General features: G+C 32.1%; 3 protein-coding genes across 4 annotated transcripts in view; 1 reads left to right on the top strand and 2 right to left on the bottom strand.

Moving 5' to 3' along the window:
- Positions 1–306: 306 nt before the first annotated feature.
- On the bottom strand, positions 307–14,791 carry LOC143196453 (oxysterol-binding protein-related protein 9). Of its 2 annotated transcripts, none has more exons than XM_076404135.1 (15): positions 14,586–14,791; positions 13,291–13,491; positions 12,662–12,763; positions 12,522–12,599; positions 12,411–12,461; positions 12,279–12,354; positions 11,681–11,776; positions 11,424–11,538; positions 9,248–9,408; positions 4,255–4,444; positions 3,910–4,169; positions 3,732–3,853; positions 3,399–3,671; positions 1,489–1,719; positions 307–1,383 (listed from the first exon to the last, which is right to left on the bottom strand). In XM_076404135.1, exons 1-15 carry the CDS (start codon positions 14,691–14,693, stop codon positions 1,297–1,299), a joined length of 2,151 nt encoding a protein of 716 aa, XP_076260250.1. In that variant the 5' UTR covers positions 14,694–14,791; the 3' UTR covers positions 307–1,296. The 2 variants fall into 2 exon arrangements, with proteins under 2 accessions (XP_076260250.1, XP_076260251.1); XM_076404136.1 differs by having other exon boundaries at positions 9,248–9,405; positions 14,586–14,790.
- Positions 4,560–8,370, top strand: LOC143196454 (uncharacterized). The gene is made up of 2 exons (XM_076404137.1): positions 4,560–4,795; positions 7,058–8,370. Exons 1-2 carry the CDS (start codon positions 4,608–4,610, stop codon positions 8,304–8,306), a joined length of 1,437 nt encoding a protein of 478 aa, XP_076260252.1. The 5' UTR covers positions 4,560–4,607; the 3' UTR covers positions 8,307–8,370.
- A 594-nt stretch (positions 14,792–15,385) lies between the features above and the next one.
- Positions 15,386–15,950, bottom strand: part of LOC143196450 (uncharacterized) — a 43,943-nt gene continuing 43,378 nt past the window's right edge. Inside the window, exon 8 of the mRNA XM_076404129.1 lies at positions 15,386–15,812. Within this exon, the coding sequence (XP_076260244.1) occupies positions 15,796–15,812 (17 nt within the window). The 3' untranslated portion in view covers positions 15,386–15,795. The remainder of the gene's footprint in view (positions 15,813–15,950) is intronic.

Below are 15,950 nucleotides of genomic sequence, written 5' to 3'. Positions count from 1 at the left end.
AACCCAGCAAGTAGTCTTAATAATAAGTATCTTTCTTCGAAATCTCAAGATCATGATAATTACAAACTATCTAAAAAATACAATTATTCTAGCCATCATAGATATACCGAAAACAAAACACATTGTTATCAATTAACATTCCAATATGATAATAGACACTCACGGCAAAATATAAAAATCTATAAATCTAAAACGCTTTAAATTTCAATTTTCAAGTTTTGTAGGAACCCATAGACAGAAGCTGATTTTTTCTGTATCAAGATAATGCAGGAAAATTGTATTTGGTTGAAAAAAAAAACACTATCATATATTCATCATTTTATTTATTTAAAGGATTTAATCGGAAGTTAAGTCACGTTACAATATACCTGATTGTACTATAACCTTTTAGGCAAGTTATTACCTTACATAATAAAATATCAAACCAAACCTAATGAATTGAACCAATTCTTAACCGAATAATACTAAATTGGAAACTAAAGACAATCGAAAATATTATACTGTACAATAATGTTTAATTTATTCCAAAATTATGGAGTAAAAAATATAAATGCTGTCTGTTAATACATGGCGTATATATTTATTTACAAAAGACGCATCTGTTAGTATTTCTTTAGTTCAGCTTAAATTTATAATCAGTAATCAGCCACCTTATGTCCACAACCAACAATATAAATAGGGTGATTCAAACAATATTGAATATAAACTGCAAAGCTAATATACTGATTCAATTTACTGTATTATAAATGTAGGTAGCATAAAAGCCAAACAACTTTTTTTATTGTTGGGTAGTGTATCAGAATATCTTTCTACCTTAAGAAACTACTATTTCTTCAGTTTTTTACATTAAAAATTTGATTGATCTTAAATAATTAGTACCCTGGACAATTCAGGAGTTTAATTGTATATACCAGGAGAGTAATACTTTATAAATAAGGAAAATCATATATACGTCTTGCAGAGCTTTTATATAAAGAATTCACTTATAACTAAATTATATTACTTGATATAGTTGTGGTCAACATTATGCAATTATCCTAGAACGTGAAAAATTAAACATTCTATTTATATTATGTTCTTCTACAACAACATGAAACAGTAACAATTTTGTTGCCCTCTCCGCTTTGTTTCCGAAAACGAAATTTAAAAAAAGGTCTAGATCGATATTTGGTTTGGAATAGATAAAAATTTTCATGATATATTATCACAGATTGTCAGTTGATCATGAAAATTTAAGTCCATAGCATAGTAGAAAGGTAGGTCTTACAGAAGCTTTGCCGAGTTATCACTGACACTTCATGTAGCGTTCGATGTTTTTGGTGGCAAACGCTGCTTTAACTGGTTTATGTAACACCATCGATCTTCTCCGATTTTCTGGAATAACTGAAAATTAAAAAAATAAAATATCACCAATTTGTCTGAAATATTTAAACGATGACGAACGTTAGGAAGACAGCTCTCCTAACTTTATTATATTAATACACAAACCTTTGTTTGCCATTCCTTTCCGGTTTCTTTTCTTTCCTTAGCCTCGTCTCTCTGTTTTTGTTCGAGGGCTTGTTTTGCATTAGTGGCTTTATCGATTTCGTTGAACTTTAATCCGGCAGTTACTTCTTTCCACATTCTTCTCGACTCGTTATCGCCCTGTTGACTAATCGGTCTTACACGCTTGGTAATTAAGCTCAAGGCGTTTACGTCAATGAATAATTCACTTTCCGTCTAAAAAATATAAAGTGATAATAATTCAATTAATCATCAACCAACATCAATTTACAAAGAAAATTAACAATTACCAATTAACTCTTTTCTCTGCTTATACAATGTAGGCTATAATGAGCTGTAATATTAGCTAGTAATTCACTTTTTTTATCATGAATTAATTTTTTCATGATTATATATTTATTCAAAAAACGGTGAATCATTCAATAAATTTCATTTAGTGACAATTTGGTATATTACCAAGAATATGTTAAATTACCTTCATCACTGTATACGAGTATTATATATATATATATATATATATATATATATATATATAGTCTGTGAAATACTAGTATATAGTATAGTATTATATAATAGTACATTATATATTATTATATCAAACTACAGATATAAATCTAGATATTCTAAGAAATAAGTCTGGAAATCATGCTGGTCTGATGGTAATATGTTAACTGGTGTAGTCGCTAGAATTCCGGTGAGATCATAAGGCTGTTCTCTTTTGGATCACCCAACTTACTTATCAAGGAAATAAGCAATTTATAAGGAAAAACGAAGCATTCCTTAACATAGATAAAAGGCAAAAGCATCTCAGTTCAAACTGTAAGATGCTCAAAGTCGCATTGAAGATGCTTAAAGTTCCCTAACCATAAACTATTAGAATTAGAAAAGACTAGTGCGTGAATTTCGGAGACATACATCGCAGTTCAGGTTCCAAGACGGTTTTTAAAAACTATAATTATAAATAAAATCTATGAACTAACATAGTCTACTTCAGTTTGGACGGAAGCTTGAAGTTCTGGGTGTACAGCCACTAAACGCGGAATATCAGTGACTTTAATTGAAACCATGGACTATAATGTAATTTGAGAAGATGAAACCATTCAACACAGGCAATAACATACCAGTATATTTCAGAAGATCGTAAATAATTTGACTAGACTTAAAAGCTATATGGGATAATGACTATGATCTTTTTCGTGGCTTCTTTAGGATGGAGATATTAATAGCGCTATTAATACTGTAATGGATATTCTAGGAAATCGGTATGCAGTCTAGTGATGTAATGTGGGTCGTCAGTGTCGTTTGTCCAGTTAGTTCAATTAGTAGCGACTTATTGAATTAACTTTTTAAGTTTTAAAGTAAATTAAAAGTTTTTGATACTAAACCCTTCATATTTCAGAACTTATACGATTTTAATACGATTTTTTTATGATATAGCGATATTCAACAAAATAATTAAGAATAACGTCCTTATATGGCATTTATATGTATGTATATGTACTTTCAGTCAGGGTGGGATGAGAGGTTTTATGATATTCAGTATCATTTATAATACAACAGAAGGCAGGCGACGACAAAAACATCAAATCCATTAATTAAATAGCTCCCTATCCATTTCTCTTGCTGGGAGCTTATACTATGATCTCCCAGAAGGTTGGTTTTAACTAATTAATCTGACAAAAAAAACAAAAAAAAACATAATCCAGCCTAATCCAAATTGGAAGTATTTTAAATGACATTTAGAACGTTCATAGAAAATTATTTTAGAAGATGATTATTTTGAAGAAACTATGTTTTATAAGTTATAAAAATCTAAATATAAATCATAAAACATCGTAAGCGTTAATCACGATGAATACTTTTGAACAACCTGATATTATTAGTGTTTTACTAACCTTGTCAACCCATTTGGCTTCCATTATGCCATTCCACTCGCCGCTAATATTCAAGAATGGTTTCTTATCATCAGGGCTGTAGACTTCGGCATTAACTCGGTGTTTCTTGTTCCCGTAGAAAGGTTTAGTCAAAAATTCAATATCACAATGATAGCCTGTTTGCGGGCAGTTGATGGTTACAGTACCACCTAATTCGATCCATGGTGTTGTTAAGATTGATCGGCCGTAACCGTTTGGGAATGTTACTTCGTACTCTTCGTTGTAATCGAGGACCTGCACCGTATGTTCGGTTTTATGTTCATAGTTCTGAGTTGATGTTGGTTATATACTCACAGAAACGATACCTTGTCCGATATTATAGACACAAACGGACAGTCCTAAAAATTTCGATTTGGTATATACGTAGGCGTTGAAGCTGATCCTTTTGTTAAAATGTTCGGCGTAAAAGGCAGATACTGAAAGGCAGGAGAATTGCAGTGCTCGTTGATGAAATTAGGTTTCATATACTTACTGGGAGGATGATGTGACACTTGCTCTGCAACAAATGACAACTGATCTTTAGTACACCATTCTATAGGTCCATCGGAAACAATCTCGTCACTTGGATTATTGCTATTGACTGGGACATCCCAATGGCACTTGAACACTTCTCCCAAAATGGGATTGTATGGTTTTTTGGCAACAGCACTTTTTCTGCCAGCATGATATGATGATAGGTACCACTTCACTACTCGCACCATGCGGTCCCGAGGATCTTTCTGATCAGCTATACTAAAATTCGATAAGATTATTTACTGTAAATTAAATTAACGAGAGTACCACAGTAAAATTATAAGTTGATAATCAAAATATTTACCTAATAAATAAGTCTGGATGGGCAAAATAATCCGCATACATTTCCAATAACGATCGTCGTTCAAGGATAAATGTAGGCAATACAACCTTCGTCAGGTCCATGCCAATCTTAACCTGGGACAAAAGATGTCTAATAACGGATCCATGGCTTTCCATCTCCACATCCGGTTCATCGTCGTCGTCATAGAGTGCTGCAAATTGTTAAAATAATTACTTAGGATATTTTTGAACCGCTGGATATTTTTTCTAATCATATAAAAAAACAACTCTTATATCAGATATACGGTACTTATACAAATTATCATCTACTCGACATACCGTTATCTCATAATTAGTACTGTTTAAAATCTGACAATGTTTCAGATAGGTCGGCTAGAAAAGCAAACTTGTAGTCAGTGTAAGAGTTATTTGTCGTGTTTACCCGTCAAAGTGTATGCATCGGGTGAAACCAAATGTGGCCGATGTGTTGAAGAAAATGACGATGGTGTTCCATCATTATTCAATAATCTAGCCCAAGATATACTGTTTCCATGCATCAACAGGTAAATGTTGGTTAGTTTTTCTAAACTAATACTTGAAATTCGCTTATAAATTTATGTTAACATCTATAGAATAACCGTAACATAAGAAAGTGGTTTAAAAATATGAATGTTGTGAAATATTTCAAAATATAGATAAATGACAGAACTTTTCTGATTGGAATGATACTTCATAACAGGTCAATTAAAAAGTTCCCGGCCTAACACATAGATGGGGCTACTAAAATTAGATCCATGTTTTTCAGTTAGCCCTAACCCTCAAAAGATGCGTGTATAAATTTGACAGCTGTCGGATCATTAGTTTGTGAATTATAGTTTTTTGAGTGAAGCAACTTTTGTTATTGTAAAAAAAATGGATAAAAAGGAATTTCGCGTGTTGATAAAATATTATTCTTTTTGAAGGGAAAAAATACAGTTGAAGCAAAAACTTGGCTTGATGCCGAGTTTCCGGATACTGCCCCCAGGAAAATCAACCCTCAAGGATTGGTATGCTAAGTTTAGACGTGGTGAAATGAGCACCGAAGACGGTGAACGCAGTGGAGCCCAAAAGAGGTTGTTGTGTTGTTGTTAGGTTGAAGAAAACATTTAAAAAATCCACAAAATGATTTTGAATGACCGTAAATTGAAATTGAATGAAATAGTAGACACTCTAATCAACTGAACGTGTACATCATATCATTCGCGAATATTTGGGTATGAGAAAGTTCTGTGCAAAGTACGAGCTCACTTTTTACCAAAAACAGCCACGAGTTGATGATTCGGAGCAGTGATTGAAGATGATCAAGCGTAATAAACCTTAGTTTTTGAGGCGATATGTGACAATGGATGAACCATGGCTCCATCATTTCATTACGAAGTCCAATCAACAGTCATCCGAGTGGACTGCACACGATGAACCCGCTCCAAAGCGTGGAAAAACGCAACAGTCGGTTGGCAAGGTTATGGCGTCTGTATTTTGGGATGCGGATGGAATAATTTTCATTGAATACCTTGAAAAAGGAAGGACCATCAACAGCGACTATTACATAGCATTATTGGACCATTTGAAGGACAAAATCGCCGAAAAACGGCCGCATTTGAAGAAAAAGAAAGTGCTGCTTCACCAAGACAACGCACCGTGTCACAAGTCAGTGAAAACGATGGCAAAAATCCATGAATTGGGCTTCGAATTGCTTCCTCATCCACCGTATTCTCGAGATCTGGCCCAACTAGTGGGCCAGTGACTATTTCCTGTTCCCAGATCTCAAAAGAATGCTCGCTGGGAAGAAATTTTCGTCGAATGAAGCAGTGATCGCCGAAACTGAGACCTATTTTGAAGCAAAAGACAAATCGTACTACAAAAATTGTATCGAAAAGTTGGAGGGTCGCTATAATCAGTGTATCACCTTTGAAAGGAATTATGTTGAATAAAAAAAACTAATTTTGGCAAAAAAATTTGTTTTACAATGGTAGGCTAGGGACTTTTCAATTGACCTGTTAATAACTATTATATAAAAATGTTAATATTTTATAACACTATTTTCTCCTGTTTATTATAACTTCTCGCGTTTCATGAAAAACTTCTCAAATTGTTTTTTGCATAATTTGAATTTAAATTGTTTCCACATTATATTACCATTGCCTTGCTCAAAATGAATCTATATTATAACAGATTTCATCTAAAACTATTCTTGTTTATTGGGAATATAATCTAGTTGCATCTTTTTCTTTATGAAAAATCTTCAAATGGGATGTAGAAATAGAAAAAAAGCGTTATTCTTAGGAATTGGTCCAATGTGTTCCAAAGAACACGGATTCCATGTTGGAACAATTTGGCTTCTTCGTAAGACCAGAACAAGTGGTAGCCAGTAAATCGGGGTTTATAACTAATAATTCTTTATTGTGTAAACTTTTTAAGTGTAAACTTAATTAAGCAATATTGCCATCATGCAAAATCTGATGACTTTTTTATTTCTATGTATTTTGCATTAAATATTTGATTCAAGTGTATCAATTACAATTTGTAGTGTTCTTTCATGGTGATTTAGTACGATTTAAGCCTTCAATATATTCGTCATGTCTTCATACACGTTCGGCTTCGCACTATGTTCTTCACTGGTAGTAAGCTTTTGAAACCCTCACAACACTCTACTTCATTTATGTCATATGCTTCTAAAAGCGGTCTATTTATCTCTTCTGAGGATTTCTTGAAATAAATGTTAAACTCAAATGATATTCCACACATTTTTTTCTACAACATTTATTCTAGTACAATATTTGTTTTAGGTTTGAAGGTTGTTTGGAACTGATTAGTACCGATGATGTAACTAAACATGAAGCCATCTGCAAAGGTTCGGTTTATGTGTGTCCATTATGTCGAAAAGAAAAAAATTACCGCAAAGTTTTGGACCTGATCGACCACGTAATGACCAAACACCATAGTTGTACGTTACCGTATCCCACCACAACACTGCATATTAAGAAGATAAAGAAAACCAGGTACTTCTATTATAATGAGAACAGAAACATCTTCATTGCTATTTTCATGTTCAAAGAAGGTAATGAATTAAACATCATCTGTTCTTCGGTCAGATCCAAAGACCGTTCGACAACACATCGAATCAAATTGCTCAGTTTGAACTCGGGACAAGAATTGTATTGTTCCCCCTGGAAGCTATGCAGTCTCTGGAACGATCATTGTGACTGTCATCGAGTGCCTATTAAAGATGATTTCGACTTGGTTACTTTTGAAATAGAGTTCGAACCATTTCAATCGACGTGGAAATGGAAGTCAACCCAGGAAGAAACAAAGACTGCCAATCCAAAAACAAAAAAAATTGAAAAAAGTAATTTTCCGAAAATTGACCTAGATAAGGTAAAATCGGAGGCATTAAGGAGCCGACTGAGGACCATGAAGGTGTCTGAAGACAGTCGTTATCTTTTAGATGATAAAGGAAAAGTTATTCAATCAATTTGGTGTACGTTTTGTGAGAGTTATTGGCCACTGCAGGCTATTAAAGTGTGTTATGAATGCACGGATGTACATTGCGGCACAATGTTCTGTATAATTTGCAAGTCGTACTTTCCAAATAATTGCATTAGATGCTATGCGCCGCTGAGCGAGAAAGTTTACGAGATGTTAACATTTTACTGTCGATATAATTGTGGAGAATCGTTCATGTACTTAATATTCCATGAGCAAAGTTGCCCAAATAACTTCTCAAATCATAGTGTTGATCTGAAACATTCCTCGCCCTTGTTTACCCATAAAACATTTTATACAAACGTTCTGAAGACGACAAATAATAATTTCCAAGCTTATGTGGAAGACCAACGCGGTTTCAAATACGAATTGACACACCAAGCCCAAAATAGTCAAGCGAAAATATCCATTTTACATCACTATGATTTGACGGAATATTCCGTAAAGGTCAATGTGTACCACAATAATCAACTGGTTAATGTCGAAATAACAGACTGGTTTACTGTAGATATTGGTGCCATTATAGCTATCGTAATAAAAAAGAAGACCTAGATTTTTGTATACTTTTTAAATGAGTTTATAATGTAATGGAATAGTATTTAATAAAAATGTTTGAATATTTAGTATAAGACGCTGTAGTATAATCTTGCACAACACTAAAATATTGTATGAATAAAAAAAATGTATTACGATATTTTACGTTTTCTTCGCATGAATTTAATTTTAGACAGGGTGAAAGCAACAACCAATATATTATAATTTTAATAATAGTGCATAATTAAGAATTATCCTAATTAAAATCATAGTAACGAGATAATATAAACCTATAAACATAAAATTCTCCATACAAATCTTGACAGCGTTTTCATGTTCACCAGGGTGCTCAATTTTTTTCAATAGCCTCTAGCTTTCATTTTTTATTTTGTATTTTCTTAAAATAGCAAAAAATCTGAGAAAAAATAACTCCTAAAAATGTTTTGTTTTAAATTGCATTAAAAAAACATCTAAAATTTGCACCTCTCACATGAATTGAATAACGTGAACGAATCAAATATATTTTTATTTATGACACAAAATATGACTTCTAGGAAAATAAGGAAAAAAATCAATGAACTTACACATTTGTAGATTCACTAATGAAAAAGATCTCTCCAATATTCAATCCATGGAACTAATCCAAACTAATCAAACAATCAAGATATATTTGATTTAATTCATTTAACTTTACGGGGAAACGTTATTTATAGAAGAACATAAATAGGAAATTATAAATTAAGCCATTCAACTGTCAACTGTCCCCACTACAAGTTTATTTTCCATAAGCGAAAATAAATTTTATTAGGCACTGAAATATTCATGCGTTCCCTATGTCCGGAAAATGGGGTCAGGACGACGCCGTTGATATTGACGGTGATGAAACTGACGATTGAGATCTCTAACTTTAATCTTACCACATGATTTTGATGCGATTTTATTTTGTATTGGATACTCACCATCGTAGTCAAGCTCTCCTTGGTTTGTACCGCGCACGGAATTACTGGTACTACCCTTTCTAATGGACGGTGGTCTGGAGCCGCTCGTTGAAACAGCCACAGGATTCGTTTTAGCTGGCGCTGCGGCCGTTTGGTTTTCGTTATCAAATGACCGTAAGCTACTGGAAAAATACAATTATCAACAAAAACAATGTGAAGACTATTATTTATTTTCATATTGACTAAAATATATATATATATATTAATGCGACACAATTTAGTAAAAGGACATAAACACAAAATGGAATAAAATCCAAACAAACCAATGTGTGTTATGCAAGCATAACAGATAAAGTAATTTAATATGTGTTTTTAACAAATTATAGTTACCTTCGCCTAAAACTAAGGTGACTACTGATAAGACGCATCATATTGTCCCGTCTTCGCCAATCTCAGCACCCATCGACATTTATGACACTTGCACAAAAACCGTCCAACATTGTATCACAACCATGTTATGTCATATACTGATCTGTTTGATACAGTAAAGCCATAATATTTCCAATCAACTATCATATACATGCCTAGCATTTACATTCATGGTATATAAAATAAACAATATATATATATATATATATATATATATATATATATATATATATATATATATATATATATATATATATATATATACGTGTGTGTTTGTATATTATAAAGATAAGGATTTGATTAGTTCAGTAAGTTTACTAAGTTACTGTTCACACATGAGTAAATATATAATATATTAAACAGAAGATGAATACTCATTTTTAAAATTAAAGTCATAATAACAAAATAATAAGGTTATTCAATCGCAGCAACGTGGAAGCAAAACAGCTCCTGGACAACACACAGGAAATGCGAAGATTGAAGCGAAAGAAACCACATGCACTCGTATAGTGTCTAAGTGTAACTTTAGCTTAAATAGTTCAGTTTTACTTTAATTTGGGAAATACATACTGATGTATTAATTCCGTACTCGCCTTGTTTGTGTATTGATGCGAGTACAATAGAACAGTAGTAATACATTACTTTGTAAATTAGCGTTACACTGAGCATATCTAATGTAAGATGTAATTAATAAAATAATAATGAAATGCTTCAATTACTGTTCTTCATAATTATTTACTAAAAACTGAAATAGTGGTAGACGATAAATATTGAGTCAGTAAGTGATACAGTTTACCAAATAAATGCATTTTTTTGAAGAGAATAAACAGACTGCACGTAATTACCAAAATAGCTAAGATGAGTAGAAATATGGGAAGTTCAACAACTGTTAACCACTCTTGATGATAACTACGACATATTGCATACAAAAACAAATACCAATTAAATTAAACATAGAGGTTAGGATAGACTTTACTTAGAGTAAATATTTTTATGCGTGTTTTGAAGAAAAAAACATCAACAACAAGAAACTAATTTACAGAAGTGGGATAAATACAGTGGCAAATTTTATTCTGTTTATCTTCAACTGTTCCATCGTTCGAAAAATTCCTTGCATTTTTGCATTGGATAGATAAAAATATTCTCTGACACAATTTCCTTGGGCGACCATGAAATATGTAAAAGGAGTTTCACTTTTATTCACGCCATATCACGGTTTCTCGGTCCCCGAGGGATTTCCTGAACCGCACGACGGTCGATAGTCACATGCTAAATAATCCAACGCATTATGTAATATCAAACTGAGCGAATTATAACAATTTCTTGGAAACTTTTACCTGTATCTATAAAATACGATTTTTTTTAAAATGACAATTGTGAATTTACTAGGCCGGTGAAGCAGAGCCTAGTCGAAGATCTCGGATGTAACTTGTAATACTGAATCCGTGTGACTTTAGGTGATTAGAACGGGATAAGTGTTGCGTGATTGTTTTGACTACTGGGTCGACACTTACGCAGCCGGCACGCGTACCGCCGTCAAAATATCGAAATCATCTGACTCGATGGTTTCGAAGGGCCGACGCCGGCGAAGTTGACGACATATTGTTGGGGGGAAGGGGGACGGAGAGTGGCGCCGAGGCACTGAGCATCTGCGTCGGCCAGTGGCGGACACGATTAAAATCGAAACTACTGTTTTTTTTTCAACATTTGACAGAGAGTTCTTTGGAAATACGATACGTTTTACAGATTCTAAAATGATTGTACTTACGTTGGTGATGGCACCTGACTACCGACGAACGGGGCATCGTTCGCGTCGAAGAAATCGTCTTCACCTTCCGAACTCGAGTATGACATATCGGGAACAACGAGCACTGTTGTCGGAGCTGAAAACGAGTTAATGTAAACAAAACAAATGTAAACGAAAGTCTGCTTAAGTGTTTATACGGTAATACCGCACGCGTCATATCCGTCAAACATACCACGAGTATATCATATCGTAACATTGTCAAGAATAGTAATACTTACGGATAATAGGTCGAAGATGACGGCGTCCATTCTCCAAACATTCGGAACCCAATTCGATTCCCTGCTGGATCACCGCTTCTCCTGTGACCACAACCTCTGCAACAATAAACACATTCGCTTATGGTTGCGCCAAACCGTTACGGTTTAATCACCATTTTCGGTTGGTGTTTTCCGCAATACTGAGTGGTTTATTTTTAGAGCGACGGAAGAAAATGCCAACTTAGACACAATAACATTTCTTTAAATGGGACACATGATGAATTGATATTTTGTTTGAAAGGTCATAGGGCGTACAATCCCATTTTATTATGATTGAAAACGAATTATATTAGGTTTATGATAAACTTAACTTTCATCCATTCAGTTGTTATGCCCATAAAAATTGTCTAATCATAAATAATAATTGATAATACATATGCAGATTAGCAACAATCTCTGAATACTGATTGTTTATAATATCTCCTAAATTATCATTTTACTAAATAAATAAAAAAAATCATGTACAATACAACTTTATAAAATAGATAATTACAGCAAAGAACACCTTGGTAACTGTATATGTATTTGACTTATATAAGCATTCTCCTATATTACTTACCATTGTGTATTGATGATACACTATTTGATGGGCCTGCCCTTTGATGATACACGCCATTAATCGGATGAGCAGTGTTCTGAAATAAATCTCAATCAGCCATACCATTAAATAAATCCCTATCTCAAAACCCACCTTTGCAATTTGCAACAATACTATAGAATGTTTAATGTTATCAAGCATTACCTGAAATGAAAAAAACGACTCCGTTATAGTACAAAAGTTTCAAACAATGCGTGAACATACATTAGCGTTCTTCAATATCAGCTCGCAAGTAGCCTTTTCCTGGGAGTCAGTTAGCGTGCCCATTCTCTCTTCCAATTTCTGTGAACAGTATGAACGTGGTGGTGTTGAATCCATTGCGGCTCTTACTTAAATAAACTTACGCTTGTTTGTTCAATCATAAGTTGAAGATAGGCGTCGGCTTCTGACACTTTGTTGTCAAAGTCCTTCAATGTTGGTGGCGGATGGGGTGGTTCCCATCTCGACTGGAATAAACAAAGTAAAATCTATATAAAATCTATACATAAACAGAAAAAATATAAACATTTGTCCATCAAACTTAAAAAGACAATGTACTATTTGATTTAATTGATAATCTGATGTAATAATCTGTCACTAATAATAATAAAAAGCACACGAAATGATTTATGATTGGCATGATTTGTTAAACAAATGATAAAACGTTTCTATATAAATACAATACTGAATATGACAAATTGCATTTAATTGATAATGATATCAACACAATCACCTCATATATTATAAAGCGATATATAGAGTAATTTTAGATCATTCATCCATTCACCCAATTAACAAAGCAGTTAAGACGCCCTAGACATGGCGCCATTGGGCTATCCAATTTTCCAATTACAAAGACGCTGGGAAATAGGTCAATAAACTGATTCTAGAGATAAATAGCATTTTCGTTAGTATAATATATAATTATTTGTTCAAATCTAACTGGCTGTAATTTTTTTCTATGATGATTAATTCGCAAATACATTAAACTTACCCCTTTACCGTGCCTGAAAATCGTGTCTTCTAGTGCTCGAACCCATTTTTGTCTCTCCTCAGCGTCCCTAGCTTGAAAATGGAACGTCTTGTGATCAACGGTAATGGTAAATGTACTATCGTCTTCGTCATCAATACCTAGAGAAGCACCCTTAAGACGTACGCAACCCCTACGAACACCCCTCATCATTTTTTCCTTTGACTGTAATAATAAAGAAAGTAACATAAGAAGGAAACTACTTATGACTGGTTAAAACAAACATTTAGTAGTGATTCCATCTTTTTTTTTCTGTTCAAACAAGTCGATTATATTATACAAGACATTTAAAAGGAAATAACAACAAATATTTATTCTACTGTATACGTATACATTAATTGAAGTTTAGTTATTACTTTTTGTAAAAAATATAGCTAAGTTATTGGAACTAAGTAAGCAATGAAATCAGAAAATAGTAAACTTTCAATAATTATTAAATTACATATCCATTATACTATAATAAAAAAATGTTACATATATTTAACATGGAATATAATAGAGACTATGGAATATAGTAGAGAATTTACAACGGGAACAAAAAAATATAATCTTGCAAAAAATGTGTATGCAATGATGTTATATATTCTATATTTTTCTATACAAATAATTTTAAGAAATAAATAACGTCCTTGTAACCAAAATACCTTTCATCTATGATATTGAAAATTATCTAATTATTAATACCATTTTATGATATTTTATTTTAAGACATCCCATTAATAAGTGTTAATATATCATATCATTTAATAATCATTAATTAGGATTAAGTCACCTATTCATCACTAAATGATAAACTTTTATAAATTGTCATAAAACAAATAATTATTCAGTAGATCTAGAATTAAAGCAAATTACTATTAAATGTAAATATTCATTTGCGGCATATATCACTGAAGTCAAATTTAACAAAAGTAAATTTGAGGTAAAACAATTAGAAACTGAACTATCTCCCGTCAGTCAAATACTAATTGTAATTGTAGTCACTACAAGTTTATTTTGTTTATTCTACATTGTAGAATATTTTTGAATAATATTCCAATAAAAATAAACAAGAAAGACATAAAAGAAAGTGGAGATTAATAGAATACACCCACATTAACCGAATGTAAATAAAAATAGAAGCTCACGTGTAATTATTTTGTTATCAATCAAAATTTATTTTACCATTTAGGGCCTCAACAACGATTTACATCCTGATTAAAACGCCCATTTGCCTTCTTGTTTAGAGGTTAATAGAAGATTAGAATAATTGTACTCACGGTGTAGTACGACAACAGGCCGGAATTATCATCCAAAACAAACCACCTATACTGCCACCCTTTCATTACATTTGTCCATTTGCTTAAAGACCCTTCCATCACTGCCATTTTTAAAGTAAACAGCACTAATTATATATTTCTATTAACAACTTTTAAGTGACATACTGCCGCATTACGTCGTTTGTTTGGTGATATTCAAATGTCACTGTCAAAAAACCTTTTGTTAATCTGTTAAAGTCAAGAACATATAGAACACAATCATACACAACCTATCTCATCACGTTTCTATGAAATAAACAAAGACATATATTGGTGATCCATTAGTGTATTGCTGGTTATCTGTACCGTGCATAATTAATGTTAATACTGAAGATGCCATCTTTTGGTCTACTAGTGATTTAAATCCGTTACCAGAACAGTATCTAGTTTGATTATAGTTTACCTATATTGTCATTGTCATATCTAAATCATTATTCATGTATTTAACTAATACTAATTATAATGATAATTTTATATAAAAATATAGTTATTCTATAGTCACTTTTATATCTTTATAATGTAATTATAATAGGACATTTGAATAAATTAAAACTGAGAGTAATTTTAGATTAAAGTATGACTTTCTTCGTTATCGTTTAATATATTAGAACTAGATATTTTAGAGAATTTTTGTGTAAACTAAATTTAATATATATCAAAATATGAAAATTATAACGGTCAGGCCACCAAATATACACTACTATTACGGAGTTCTATAAAACATTGATTTTAATAGTTAGGAGGGAATTAAAACATTTACATTTTATGATGATTTTTATTAAAAAAATATAATAATACACTGTACATTATCAAAATCACGCATTCTTATATCTACAATAATACCAATAATGAGACTCACGTAGATTTTTAAATCGAACTTTAAAAGTCTATGTAAGCCATGAAGTTTTTTTATAAAAATTATATTGTCTCACAAATTAGCCAGAATTCTACACCGAAGCAAAATACATATTTGGAAACCGCAGTAGCAATAAATAATAAACTATCGAATTTTCCTTCAAATTATTTGTGTTTCCAAACTATATATTTTCTAATAATCACTATATTAGGATTTTATAAATTGATAATGGCATATCAGTGAAATATATTTATTCTATGTACAATTCAAATCTGTAATAAGGCTTAATTATAAGATATTACTGAAGATGGCGCGTTACTTGGCTGTAGAATCTGAAAAAAAAGACAAAAATTAGATAATATGCCTAAAGATAATCAGATAATATAAAGAAAAGATATATATGATATATTTATATATAACAAAGTGTTTCTTTCTGTGTTTTAAATAAGTATAATATATACAATGCAACC

Source organism: Rhynchophorus ferrugineus, unplaced genomic scaffold, assembly GCF_030347505.1.
Source record: "Rhynchophorus ferrugineus isolate W39M unplaced genomic scaffold, kcgeb_rfMv2 rfM4, whole genome shotgun sequence".
Taxonomy (NCBI): domain Eukaryota; kingdom Metazoa; phylum Arthropoda; class Insecta; order Coleoptera; family Curculionidae; genus Rhynchophorus; species Rhynchophorus ferrugineus.
Note: the sequence above shows the minus strand (reverse complement) of the source record. Positions and strands in the feature narration are given on the sequence as shown.

Coding starts and splice junctions, on each gene's coding strand:
- LOC143196454 (XM_076404137.1), top strand. CDS start 4,608: ATGTTTCAGATAGGTCGGCTAGAAAAGCAAACTTGTAGTCAGTGTAAG. Junction 4,796..7,057: donor CTGTTTCCATGCATCAACAG/GTAAATGTTGGT, acceptor TATTTGTTTTAG/GTTTGAAGGTTGTTTGGAAC.
- LOC143196453 (XM_076404135.1), bottom strand. CDS start 14,693: ATGGCAGTGATGGAAGGGTCTTTAAGCAAATGGACAAATGTAATGAAA. Junction 11,777..12,278: donor TGTATCATCAATACACAATG/GTAAGTAATATA, acceptor TTATTGTTGCAG/AGGTTGTGGTCACAGGAGAA. Junction 3,672..3,731: donor TCGGACAAGGTATCGTTTCT/GTGAGTATATAA, acceptor CATACGGTGCAG/GTCCTCGATTACAACGAAGA.